This window comes from Molothrus ater, chromosome 8, assembly GCF_012460135.2.
Source record: "Molothrus ater isolate BHLD 08-10-18 breed brown headed cowbird chromosome 8, BPBGC_Mater_1.1, whole genome shotgun sequence".
NCBI lineage: Eukaryota > Metazoa > Chordata > Aves > Passeriformes > Icteridae > Molothrus > Molothrus ater.
The window spans coordinates 27,732,282-27,745,957 of NC_050485.2; the positions used below are offsets into that span (position 1 = coordinate 27,732,282).

The 13,676-nt window shown below is 38.7% G+C and overlaps 1 protein-coding gene across 1 annotated transcript in view; it reads left to right on the plus strand.

The window, feature by feature from the left end:
- Nucleotides 1–7,968, plus strand: part of NHLRC2 (NHL repeat containing 2) — a 30,869-nt gene extending 22,901 nt beyond the window's left edge. The window contains exon 11 of the mRNA XM_036385735.1: nucleotides 410–7,968. Within this exon, the coding sequence (XP_036241628.1) occupies nucleotides 410–675 (266 nt within the window). The 3' untranslated portion in view covers nucleotides 676–7,968. The remainder of the gene's footprint in view (nucleotides 1–409) is intronic.
- The last annotated feature ends 5,708 nt before the right edge of the window (nucleotides 7,969–13,676 follow it).

Sequence of the window (13,676 nt, forward strand, 5' to 3'; positions counted from 1 at the left end):
TTTATGGCAGATATCTTACCTGGTGTATTAGATCTCTGATGCAAATGTATGGTAGCCAATAATTTAAGAAGTTTTGCTTGTGCATATCAGAATGAATTTTAATAACCTTTAAAGACTGTATAGGAGAAACTGAAATTCCAGTATATTTAAATAAGATATACTGTCTATATATACCTATAGTGCTGATGCAGAGCCATGGATCTCTCCATCTTTAAATGACTGATAAAGCATTTTTAAATTACTTTCCTTTTTTTTTTTTCTGTTCACAACTGGAATAATCAGGCAGGAAATTTCCTCTGATGTTGCATGTGGAAAGTCCTTGTTGTCCTATAGATAGAATTAGTGTTTTCTGCTGCTTTCAGACATGGTGTTAAATAGCCTAATGATAAAATCTGTTCTTCCTTTGCAGATAACACCTGGTTGCTGCAAGGACAGTGTCTGACAGGAGAAATAAAGGATGTTTCCTGTCAAACTGTCATTCCCTTTCAGTTGCCTGGGAGCTGTGTGTCAGCTGAAGCCACCCTGGCCATCAAAGTGTGCCTCTACTACTGCAGCAAAGGTAGCAGTGCCTGTATGATGGCAGGAGTCTCCTTCAGCCAGCCCTTGCAGCTCACTGGCACAGACCAAGGCAGCTCAGCCCAAGTGGAACTGATGCACACCTTTGTAACCAACTAACACAAAGCCAGCTGATTTCACACTTTGTTTTGCTATCCATCATTTCTGTGGAGAAAGTACAGATAGGTAACTTGGCTCTGTTTTTTCCTGGAGCTTATGACAAAGCTAAGAAATAACTTGCTTGGTAAAATGAAGTAGTTTTTTCTACAGCTTAACAGGAAAATTTATCGTCACAACCTCATTTCTTTACATTACAGTAGCAGCAATAACTTTGTAATACTGTAGACTCTGTTGCCAATTGTGAACACACTGGATGTCTGCCAGTCTTAAGAAGTGAGCAACAATTTTTAGAGTCCAATTGAAAGAGCTGGTGTTACTTTGTGATGTTACTGTAAGATCTTTGCACTGTAAATAGTGTTAGAGTAGATCATTTTGGACTAACACTTCAAAATTCCTTTTATGCCCTAATTGCATTTTAATAGAATGTCAAAAGGAAGATTCTTTCTCCAGTCTATCAAAGAAGTCTTGCTTATTCTTCTGTAATGACACTTGTGATGTGTATTTTGAAAATACACCTTAAACTAGGTGCAGCTCTAGTTTTATGCAAACTGAGCTTTCTGCTTTAACTCAACATCACCGCCTTACATGAGGAACAAAGGTTCATGGGGAATTTTCTGTGCAAGGAAACCTTCAAGCTCCTGCAGAAGAATTTCATGCTGACTTTTAACAAAGAATGTGCCTCTCTGCAATGTGCATATGTATATAAAATAACCAGCACAAAGCCATGCTGGAGCTTTTCTGATACATACCAATTTTACATTTTATAGAAAGTGGTAGGTAATGGTTGAATATCTACACTGCAAAAATTAAATGTCATCCATTTCAAGCAGAGTGATTCATTCCCATTTATATGATTTCTCTGCAAAGACTATTCTGAAGACTTCTGTGTTGCAGAGATGTAATATTATGAAGAATATTACACTCTTGAAGTCTGATTCAGAGTCTTTTGAAGTCACTGTTAGTCCTGGGATTTGTTATAGTGGCCACTGAACCAGAATTGCACACTTGATAATGGATTATTTACATTCATGTTTAGAGCTTCTGATCTTTTGCTAGAACACTGGTAACCTAATCTTTGAGTAAGATGCTTTAAAACTCTGTTGCAAAACTCTGCCCTTGGTGGTTAAATGTTTTGCAAATAAAATTCCCTCAATTTGCCATAATAAGAAGGGGCAGGGTGATAGTGGTGGTGCAAGTTTATTACTTGAACTGGAAGAGTTTCCATTATGCTTAAGTGGTAATTGGGTTAGGCCATGTGCTCTGTTCATAATAATCAGTTCTGAGAAGATGATTTTGTTTTAAGTTGAAAGGTAGTACTGTCACACATATTATAAAGTGCAGTAGTGAAAGAATTTTTTTATATAGTCTTTTCTAAAACAATTACTCCTGACACCTGTCAGTAAATCCCCACTATCAGTTGTGTTGCTTTTTCTTACTTAAAAGCTGACTGAAATGTTGGTCATGAACCCAAGAGGCTTTTGTTTTAAGGGAGTGGTGTGGTTCTTCCTTCCATTGAAATGCCAGTCTGTCTGAGAGTTCTTTGTGGCACCAGAAATGGTTGTTATCTCACCTGTCAGCAAAGCAAGAGCTGAAATGTTATTCTTATGTTTGGTTTTTAAGCAACTTTCCTAATTCACTGTTTCAGCTCCTCTGGGTAAGCCTCTCCATTCTCACATGCCATTTTGAAGAGTGAAAAAGCTTTGCTACTTTGTTCACAGATGGCAAATGCTGTTGGAAAGATGAAGATAAAGAAACTGATTTGGGCATATATTATTTTTTACACTTTAGTAAAACTCAGTCTTTCACAATTCCTTGTTTGTCTGTTTACCTTTGGATAGTAGCCAGGAAACCTTCAGTCAGCTTCTAGATAGCCTGCAAATTTTCTGTTGCTCTCTGAAAAAAACAAGCATTAGGTTCAGAAGTTCAGAATAATGAACCAAACTGTTACAGTTACCCTGAACATGTAATTCATCAGATGGATCTTTCTCTCTCATTTTGTCCCATCACAGAATGGTTTGGGTTGGAAGGGGACTGAGGGATCATCTTGTTCCAAGCCCCTGCCGTGGACAGGGGCCCCTTCCACTAGAGCAGGTTCCTCAGAGCTGCACCCAGCCTGATTGTGAACACTTTCAGCTTCTCTGGGCAGCCTGTGCCAGTGTCTGACCACCCTCACAGTGAAGAATTCCTTCCCAATGTTCATTCCAAATCTGCCTTTTTCAGTTTGAATTCATTCCCCAGTCCTATCCCTACGTGCCCTTGTCAGAAGTCTCTGTGCAGCTCTTGTAGCTCCTTCAGGTGCTGGAAGGTGCTAGAAAGTCTCTCCAGTCTTCTCTGGGCTGAACAAGCCCAGCTCAAATTGTCAGCTAGAATGACATTATATTTTACTATTTCAATTAGATCACTTTATCAAATTCTGCCTGTACTCCAATATTATAAAAAAAAAAAATCAAAAATCTGACACTTTCGATTAATGTATTGCTGTAGGGGAAAGACTGTATTCCTCACTTTATTAAACTGTAGTGTATAATTTCTAATTGCAATATTGGAGTTATATTTTCTATCTAAATGTTCTCTCCTTGCTCAGTCTCTGTGTTCACTGTGATTGGCCTTTAATCCTACAGTCTAACATAAGGTTTTCTTTGTCCAAGGGATAAGGATGCACATTCCCAGAGTCACTACTTCTGTTTCACTTGTAGTGTACAGATAATCAAATGTTCTGTGATTAGAAAAGCACAGATTTTTTTACAGCTTATGATATTTAGGGATACTATTTCCCTTTCTTCCTCCAGGGTTTCCAAGCTGCTCTTACAGTTAATAACAAGTGCCATAAATTTCACCAGACAGGCAAACTGAATAGCATATACAAGCTACAAGAAATTTAAGTACCTGAAAGTATCTTCCAAATATGATGCAGACAAATAGGAAATGTTACTATTCTGTAAAAAAAGAGTCAGATTTATTGATGCTACCTCTTTGTATGAGAACTAAGTTTTTTGATGTTCCCTGATATAAAAATTCTAAGCAGATTGGAATGGCTTAGCACTCCCAGAGTTGTTTCTCACAGAAAAAGTTTGTAAATCAAGGCCTTTTCCAAACATGACTTTCTACTGGCTTTAACAGGTTTTGCAGCAGACCTTAAGGAGGAATCAAAAGACAATAGCAAGTCTCTAAAGAGTATTGGTCATGGTTGACTTGTATAATGGAAACAAGTTCAGTGGCATTTTCAGTTTTTAGTTGTAGTGTTTGCATTTCTGGGACAGCTTTTGGTTTTGAATGTATGTATTGATAGTTCCATAAGATGTTTTTAGTAATTGTATTCAATTGCAGTATAATATTTTTTATTAGACTAGAAAAAAAGATAAAGTGGTTTCAAAGAGGGAGGATAATTTCTTTAAATAGCTCTTTCATGTTGTTTGAATTCAGTAATATCTTTGTGTAGTTTGCTCCCTTCTGTTGAAGGAAGGGTAGGGATGATGACTGTGTAAATCTATTGATGGGCACATATTTAATGCATATATTTTTAGTTGATTTCTTTTTCTGTTAGATTCTTACATCGTTTTTAGCTTTTCTATTGGATGCTGTTCTTCACAGTTTGTGTTTGGCCTCTCATATCTTCCAACTGTAGAGCATTATAATGTTTGTACATGCTGTGGTAGTGTGGTACCAAGCAAGATAAAGTAGTTTTATAGCATCAGGTAAATGCCTTATCTGCTTATCCTGAGAAAAAGTGCATATGGCTTCCAGTATATTGTATATATTCTTAATGCACTGATTTATTTCAGTAGGAAAATATTGTAGCTGAAACCATGGGTAAAACTGTTTTGTTGAGAGAGCATAAAGAAAAATATATTCCTTACCTGTTGCTCAGAGGAGGGAGAGGATGAAAATGAAGAGGCTTTCCTTATAATGTAGGGCCATGTCCTTTTGTTCCTTTAATTATTGACTATTTATTTTAGCAAAGCTAGAGGCATTATTGACCATGAATTGTCTTGAATTTTATTCCTAACAAGGTTTTCTGTGTACATGGAAGCTTTAAATGTCTGACTTTGTAGAGTTATGAGCGATGGATCTCGTTTTAAATTGTTTTAGTTTAGCAGAAGATAGCAGAGATTTATGTACATTCTTAAGATTTCTAATTTTTTTTAAATCACTGGTATTAATTGACTTACCTCAAAGACACACTGAGGCTACACTCTCACAGAAGTGTGAACCCAAAATTAAGTTTTCTTTGTTGTACATGTGTGAGATGTGCTGTGACACATCGTGTTCTTCAGGCTGCAGTTGTGCTACCTAAGGAGAATTTTCCACGCGCAGCAGCTCATCAGTCACCACCAGTAATTCTCCACTGAAATCTGCCAGGTCACTTGCTCATGTAATCAATTAATATTACTGATTTAGGTTAGCAAACATTTAGCATTCAGAATTTATCATTACAGTTTTCATTGAAGTTGGTTTGCCAGGGATTAAAGGAGCTTCTCTGTCCCAAGTAAACAAAGTATAGGAATGGTGATGAGTAATTGGAGATAATTTTTGAAAATGTGAGACCTGGTTATTTTTAATTAAATCACAACATCCGTTTTTGCATTCAACAAGAGGTCATTAATTTAGAAACAATATTCTAGTATTCTAAAATAGTCTAATATTTCAGATTCCATTATGTTCATGTAACCAAATTTGACTACTGTCTTCCATTAGAAGCAGCAGATCTATATTATATAGTTTTTTACTCTTATAGATAAAGTCACTGCTCTCATTTAGGATTAGGATTCATTCCTGTTCAGGACTCATCACACCTGTGATTGAGTTTCCAAATTTATCCTAGTTTCTTTGTCAGACCATTTTGGGGGATTTTGGTTAGGTTTTTGGGTCTGTCCTTTCCTCCTGTAGTTTCCCCAGTGAAATGCAGCCCATATCATGTTATGTGGAGGGATCCAAGTAGGAAGGGTAATTCCCTCCACCACCTCCTTGCCCCTCCCCTGCTTCAGGAATGGGGATGTAAACAGCAAGCAATTCTAGATAGCATTAGAATAAGATGATGTCCTCAGGTCAGCTTCATCAAGCTTTGCACTGATGCAGCTGCTGTCAGAAGTTTTCCCTTTACCTCTGGCCCTGTCCACTGAGGTCCTGCAGTTGTTTGCAGCTGTCCCAGAGCATCCCATCAGACTTGAGTAGGCTCTGCAGGGATTCTGATGGCTCTTGCTTTCAGGAAACTTTGATGCTAGAGATTAAATACTTTAGGTTAAATATTTTAGCTCTTAAGTAATTTGCTGTCTTGTTGCAGGTTATTTAACTATTATCAGGTAATGCAGTCCTGCTGCAGATGAGAAGCTGCAAGCTTGGGTGTGAGTTGAGGAATGTTTGTGTAGCTATAATTAAATATTGCTTAGTTTACCTCTTTGGTGGTCCTTTACTTTCAAGCATACCAGGGAACTCTGTCCAATTGCAGGCTCTTGGGCTAAGCAAAAGAATGGCAAGTATTTTTAAGTCTTGCCTAGTTCCTTTGAAACATTGACAATTTTGAGCTAAAGAAATCCTGTTTGAAGAAAACCTGTTCATACATCTGCCTTAACTTAATACTCTGTACTCAACATGCCAGAAGAGAGGTATTTCACACTGTATTCTTTCCCATTTTGACTAAGGATTGAGAAATTCAACCCATCTGGCCATTGTCAGACTTCATAGAAAGCAAAACAGCAATTCCCAATTTGATTTTACATCCATTTATTAAAAAAAAAAAGACCTATTTTCCAAGTTTTTGATTAAACTGAAATACTGAAGTACTGGGTTTGAACCATATGTTCAAGGAATCTGTCCTGAGAGTTGCTTGAATCATATTTCCAACTCTGGTTTCCAGATTTTAAAAATTAATTGCTAGTAAAGTGGAAAAGTGGAGAAACAAATTCCTAAATGTTTTATCTATTGAATGCTTAACTTCATAAATCGACCAATTTCACTTTTAAAATAGAATTAGAACAACTAAAATCTTTTCCTCTCTGTCATTACCATTAATTTACCATTAATCATTGTATCATTAAAACCTGTGATGGACCTATGTGATTTTGTAAGAAAATCAATAAAGAAAAAGAAGGTGGTTGTTAACCAGTGAAGTGGCAAATACCTTTAGGGCTAGGAGTTTGGCCCAATGTGACAGAAATTCTGTGGTTTTATTACATCTTGATGGCTGAAGGAAAAATCAGTGCCTTTTGTAACAATACTTGAAAGTGTTTCTTTACAGAAATACTGGAGTACTGATTGAAATAAGCTATTTGACCTTCATGGTTTGCAAGCTTCAGAGGGATTTAATTCTACTAATTCTGAAACTGTGAAGAATTTTTCTTCTCCATCATGTTACTGAATTTGAAATTAAGGTGCTTATTTGTCAAACTCCTTACAAAATACTTCAAGACGAGGTTGATTCTCCATCTTGTGAGCTTAGTTCTGAAGTTATTGTTACCTCTTTTGTACACTCCAGATCAAATGTGGTAGGGGGACTTCAAAGGCCTTGCTGAAATTGTGATTTGAGTGAGATGGAAGGCAAAACCTGCACTGATCTAAAGGGGCAAAGGAGACAATTCTTGGTATTTGAGGGATGGAGAGTTGGTCTTTGTTTTGGAGTTGTTTTCATCTGTTCTACAGATCAGCAAAGATGCTTTACACAGCAGAGGGTTGTGTGTAGGGGCAGTGAAGAAGGATCAGGTTATGTCACTGAAAATGTGTAACTTCATTTAGGTTCTGCTGCTGGGATATCTAAAAATCCCAGCAGTATAATGCTAATGAGGGAGGTCATATTTGAGCACTTAACACCTTAATAAATGTCTCCAGGTGATTTAAGGGGAAAGACATGAATTTCATTTTCTTCCTTGAGAATTTCAGTGATGCTTTGTAGGCATTGAGATACTAAACCTTTGTTTCTCTGTTGCATTTGATGCAAAGCCTTTCACATATCTGAATATTTTAAAAATGTGGTTTACATTTGTTGTTACAAAATATGAGAAGAACTAAAATGAAAGCACTTCATCTACAGCTGATCTAGGTCATGTAAATTCTTCACTGAGTGTTGCCTAACTGTTCTTAACAATATTCATAGATGATGCTCCTTTTTAAATAAAGGGTAAATGTCTGTAATATTATGAGAACAAATAAATACACTGTAGAAGAAATGTCAGCCTTGGCTATCAAACCAACAGATAAACAGTGATTAAAGAATGTATGCTTTCTCCTGTGCAGCCTCTTTCTCCTTGTAAAGCTTTTTCATGGAAAAATAAACATTAAAAAATTTTATGTTTTCTTTCATGGCTGGGTTTTTCTGTCAATCTTCGTGTGAACATATATCTCGAAGTTATGAAATGTGTCTGCTGTGAGGGGTTGCAACTTGAATAAAAGGCTTTAATTAAGAAGTTCTGTTTGTTTCCCACTCCCTTTGCCACAGGCTCTGCAGCCGTGGGTGTCAGTCGGCCCTTCAGTGACCAAGGGTCTGTAAAACTGTGAGTCGTGAGGCCTCCCCCCTCCAGGGCTCTGGGAACAAGAGATCTGCTTTTATTTTCATTTCTGCACGTAAGAGACATTAGAAATGGTGCACTGCATGAGTCACAGGCTGCCTGATTGTGTCCTTCACTTCATTGCAGAGATCCCAGAGCAAATTTAGCTACGGGATGAGATTCTGCATGGAGCTCCACTTGACTCAGTGTTTGTTAGTGTGGTTAGACTGTGCCACACTTTGCAGCATGTGGGTGCCTGTTTAATTATAATTATGGCTGAACTGTATTTTAGCAGCAGCGTCTAAAAAACAGAATTGTTTTACTCAGGTAACAATTTTTCAGCTTTGACCCAGAACCTGTGGGTACAGGGCAATATTGCAGGCTCTCGTGGGCTCCAGGAGAACTGGAGATGGACACCAACATGCCTGCAGAGATGATCTATTATTTGTGCTGCTCATCATGTTTTCATTGATACAGTGATTTCTCATTAATGAAAGCATTGTGTGACAAATATTCTGGAATGTCTACTGCAGGTCAGCCTCATAAACTGTAGTGTAACTATGTTGAATTTGTGTCATTCGCACCACACCACTAAAGATTATTCCTTGTGTTTATTCAGCTATTCAAATATTTAAAATATTTATACACATTGCTTTTAAAACTCAGCTAACTTTCTTTGATTTCCATGCAGATGCAATATATTCAGCTTAGTGTGATGAAGCAAGTCTAGATTTGACAGACACTCAAATTCGATTGTAATTTCTCTGTTTTACTAAGAAGTTCATCAAAAGCTTCTGCCAAGCTAAACTTAGCAAGTTTAGGCCAGGTCACAAAGTCTCTCAGCATCTTAGTGGGCAGGTCACAAAGCTGAGCCTTGGCTGGCTTTCAGTCATCCTCTCTGAAATGACACCTTTACCCCCACGTTCTGAGTGTTCTCGGAACAGAAATCCTGTGTGAGCCCAGACCTGCACATTCTGCATGCAAGCCAGGCTGTGATGTTTTTGTGGCTAATGGCATTTGTGGGACTGAGCTGGGCTGGTGCGTTTTGCCAGAGCCCCAGAGGCACTGCCTGGTGCAGATTTCTGTGATCACTGCTCTAGGAAACTATTAATTAGCTTGTTTCTAAAAGCAAGGGAAAGGGGCCTTTCATGTTAAAATCACTGACAGAGCCAAGATATTTTCTTGTTATTGCAAGGGATTCTGCCATCTCCTGCCAAGAGCAATTTATCTGGAGATTGGGTAAATGGGGCTTTAAACAGGGCTCCTCTCCCTGCCCTGTCCTTCCCATCTGAAGTAGTTTCCTGTGGCTGTTCAAACTCAGGACTCTGCTGCCCCATCTGAATTTTATCTTTTCTGCCTGTCACCCTGGTATTTTGTGCACACAGTCCCACCAGGAACTGGAAACAATACCTGCTGGCTATTTTACATGCCAGTGAGGGTAGCAAAGTTCCACCCTTGCTGTGACTGAGCTTTGTAGAGCGGATTTGTGCTCCTCTGCCCTCTGCTTTAAGCACAGAAGTCAAAGCAGAGGTGAGGATTTCAGCCTTTGTGTGTAAAGGACTAGCTTTCTGAAGCTTTTCTGTTGCTAGAGTAGCACATACTGTTTCTTTTCTTGGAAAAGCATTAGCAAGTTATAACCCTTAGTTAAATCTCTCCATAATTTTACTCAGACATTTCCTTAAGCAAAGTATGTGGGAATGCCAGTGCTCAGGGCTCCTAGCTCAGGCTGTAAATTCTGGGTATATTTTCCAAACACTGAACAAAGCTGTAATATTAAGGAGTAGTTAGATATTAATGACGATTTTGTTTCACTGAAACCAAATACTTAGTCAAACTTACTCTGGTGCTGCATAACTTTTAAAATCCATTCACCATGGAACTGCAATGTTATTTTTGAAGCTATCATTGCACTTACTGTCCTTGATAACTAAATAGTTGTTGTAACACCATCTTTATTTTCCAGCAAGAAGGCAGCACATCAAGTTTAATATCCACTTTAGACTGCAGGGCTTGGGTGAGTGCATTGCTTCTGGAGTGAAGTGAAGCCTGTGTCTGAGTTGACAGCACATAAAGTGTGACATGTTTTAATCAGAGCAAAGCAGACTCAGCAGTTTAATGATGTTTTTATTGATACAGTGATTTATCATTGATGAGAGCACTGATGTGTGTCAGCAGCAAGCGTAAGCAGTCGTTCCATCAAGGTCTGTGCACCTTGCCTCCTCCTCCTTGTGCACACTGACACACTTGACTAAAGCTGTGACGTTTTCCAAGTTATCTGGGGTTGATACTGAGACACAGAGATCACCAAGAATGAGAGATAGAACCAATTTTTTTCAAAATCTTAATACATTCAGCAAGTGGAACCAAAGGATAAAATATAACATTGAAATGCACCGAGCAGTGTGTAGGTGCATCAATGCCTAAGTGGCAGTTAAATCCAAAGGAAACTTGCTGGGGGCTACTGAGAAACCCATCATTTAAATTTTTCTTTCTTTTATGCAGTTGAGTGAAGAAGATGGATTTAATTTGCATTTTTGCCATGCTCTTAGCAGTGGAAGTGCTATAAAGTGCTGTTGTTATCATAGACTCAAATCAGACTTGCATGTGGCAGAACTTCTGAGAGCTTATGAGGAAGATGCAGAGGGTGTAATGGAGTCTCTAGCAGACAGTGACAAAAATTTGCCTCACAAATTCACTGCTAAGTGTAAAATGAAACATTTACTGAATCATAACTGGATTAGTTATGAATTTAAACTATCAGGGGATTAAAATTCTTATTTACTTGAGGCTGCTGAACAGAACAATTCTCTTTACAGGAGGCTTAGATTACATGGAAGTACATGAAATAGAGAAAAAATACAGAACTTAGCCAAGAGAAGTGAAACAGGATGGATGGTATATTTTATATAGAAGTGTGTCTTTTTTCCAATATATAGCAAGTTTGCTGATTTTTAAGTAATACCTTTGTTCAAATGTTAGTGGATGGAGGTCTCAGCAGTTTTGAGACCCATTTCTGGTCTATGCAAGTGCATCACCTGTAATCACAAGATTGTGGTTTTCTTACACACTTGGTACAGGATCTTTCATATTCAGGGGTGGCCTGATCATCCTTACACCCTCTGGGACCCTGCATTTCACAGCTTTTTTCCTGGTGGTATAAGAGGGAGTGCCTTGCTACAGGCACCTGAGAGCAGGCATGCATGAACAGCCTAGCTCAGGTGAACCTGTCAGAGTGACTGTTTTCCACCTTCTCCTAACATGCAGAAAGGTTATGGACTGCCTTGTACAGTGACAAGCAAAAAAATTACCAGGATTTAATCCATGCTCAACTTCTCAAAGTCTCACAGAAAAGCTGTATTTACAATTAAAGTGCTCTCAGGAAAGAAATAATTTGCTGTCTGCAAAAAACCCCTACAAGTTGACCTAGAAAACTTGTATGTTTTAAACTCAGCAATGTTTGCAGTCAAGCAAAGAAATTTTCAGGAGGAGGAATCGAGTTATCCCAAAGCAATTCTGACTTGCTGCTTTAACATTGTGAGGACTAGAGAAAGCAATGACACATCCTGGTGGAAAGTGTCCCTGCCCATAGCAGGGGGCTGGAATGAGACAATCTTTAATGTCTCTTCCTACCCAAGTCATTCCATGATTCTGTAATCCCATACTTTCTGGTTTTTGTTGTTGTTGGGGCTTTGTTTGGGCTGTTTTGGTTTTGTCAGCTAAGGAAATTAGTGAGGCAAATCCACTAGAATTACCTTCCAGCACAGCACTTCAATAGCACATCTCAGCATTAAAGCCTACAGAGTTCTCCTCAGACTGGGGAGACTCAATTCACTGCTAAGTCTGACTCTGATGTAAACCACATGAAGGCTGAACCCTCAGGTGGAATAAATTTTCCTGCTTCTAACTGGGCAGTGGAGTTTATGCATTTCTCTAAGGCAGCAAATAGATGCATTTGTCCCTGCTTTGCTGTGCTCCTCTTGTTAATCTCTGCTGAGTTTTTTCTGAATGACCATCATGTGACCCTTTTCACTCTCCATTCATCTCTGTAATTAGTTCTCCCAAGGCTTGCAGCCCAGTAACTCTCTACTTGTAGCTCCTTCCTCTCAAAAGAAAAGCAATTTAATTTCTCCTGTATTGGAAAAAAATTGCTACTACCATGTACATCCCTTTCCCTTCTCTTTTTACCCTCATGAGATGCGTTATTTGCAAGAGGTTCTGCTTCCTCTATTTCACCTCTATACCACATCCCACTAATGTGGCTGTCTCCATGCTGACCACTGAAATTGTTCCCAGCAAGGTTTCTAATTATCCATTGCTAACCATCTTCAGTCTCCTCGGCCTGCCAGTTGCCTTCAATGTCCACAAACAGGTTTTTAGTTTTCAAATTTTCATTTTGTTTGCCTCTGTAGTTCTCTTATTCCAACTCTCTGCATACTTTGGACACTGCTCCTTGATCATGTCTTTGGTTGATAGTCCTCTTTCCCATCTCCAGTTTTTGGTGGGAATTCCTGTGGCCTGCTACCCTTCTTTCCCTGCTGCCTTTGCACATTTTGTCTCTGGAAAGTACAAAGATCCTCAACTCCCATGCTGAGGAGTCAGAGTCCTCTCTCTCCTCCAGAATGGTCTCTTTCTACTAAAGGAGTCTCACCATCTTATCTTCCTTTGACTTTATAATGTGTAATACACCCAAAAACTCCTAATCATCTGTTCATTACTCCTTCATCTTACTCCTTTCCTTTTGCAGGCAATCTTTTGCTAGATTACAATTAATCTGGTTACAGATTATTTATTATTCTGATTACAGACAAGCCTTAGAAGTCCAGTGTTCATTCAGTTTAAACAGCTCACTGCATCCTTGCATTTGGATAGTATCTGAATGTTTGCAGAATTTTTTCCCACCTTTTCTCTGCTCTCTCTAATCTGAACACATATTTGAGGTTTTCTACCTCAAGTCCCAGTTTCTACAATACACTGTGTTAGCTACAGAATATTGGCCTGCTCTCACCTTTCCCAAATGTGAAACTCTGTCAGGTGCTGATTTCCCAGTCCAAAGGCTGGTGACTGAAACATTCACTTCTAGAACCCAGGAGCCAGCTCTCCCTGCTGGTATTGGTCACATGCTGACCCTTCACATGTTTCACTGTGCCTCTCAGCCTGCTCATTTCCTATTTGTGAGATTCTATTGATTTTCAAGATACCAACTCCAGCCTCTGGGTTTTTTTAATATTTCTGCACCATTATCCACTCTTATTCTTGCAAATATTGCACAGCTAAGCTCCGAGGCTTCCCTTAATTTTTCAAAAGGATTTCCTCATTAACACTGGCAGAGCCTTTCTTACAACACTGAAATGTCATCAACTTTTAGGCTCTTCTGGACTAAGATCACTCACTCCTACACCAAAAATATCTCGTTGTTTGCTGTCAGACTCTGGCTCTTGGCTGTGCTGTGCCATTTGTTGCCTGGTGTTGTAAAATCTCAGTGTAAGCTCCCCATGGACATGGGACTTTCTTCTCCTCATGTGT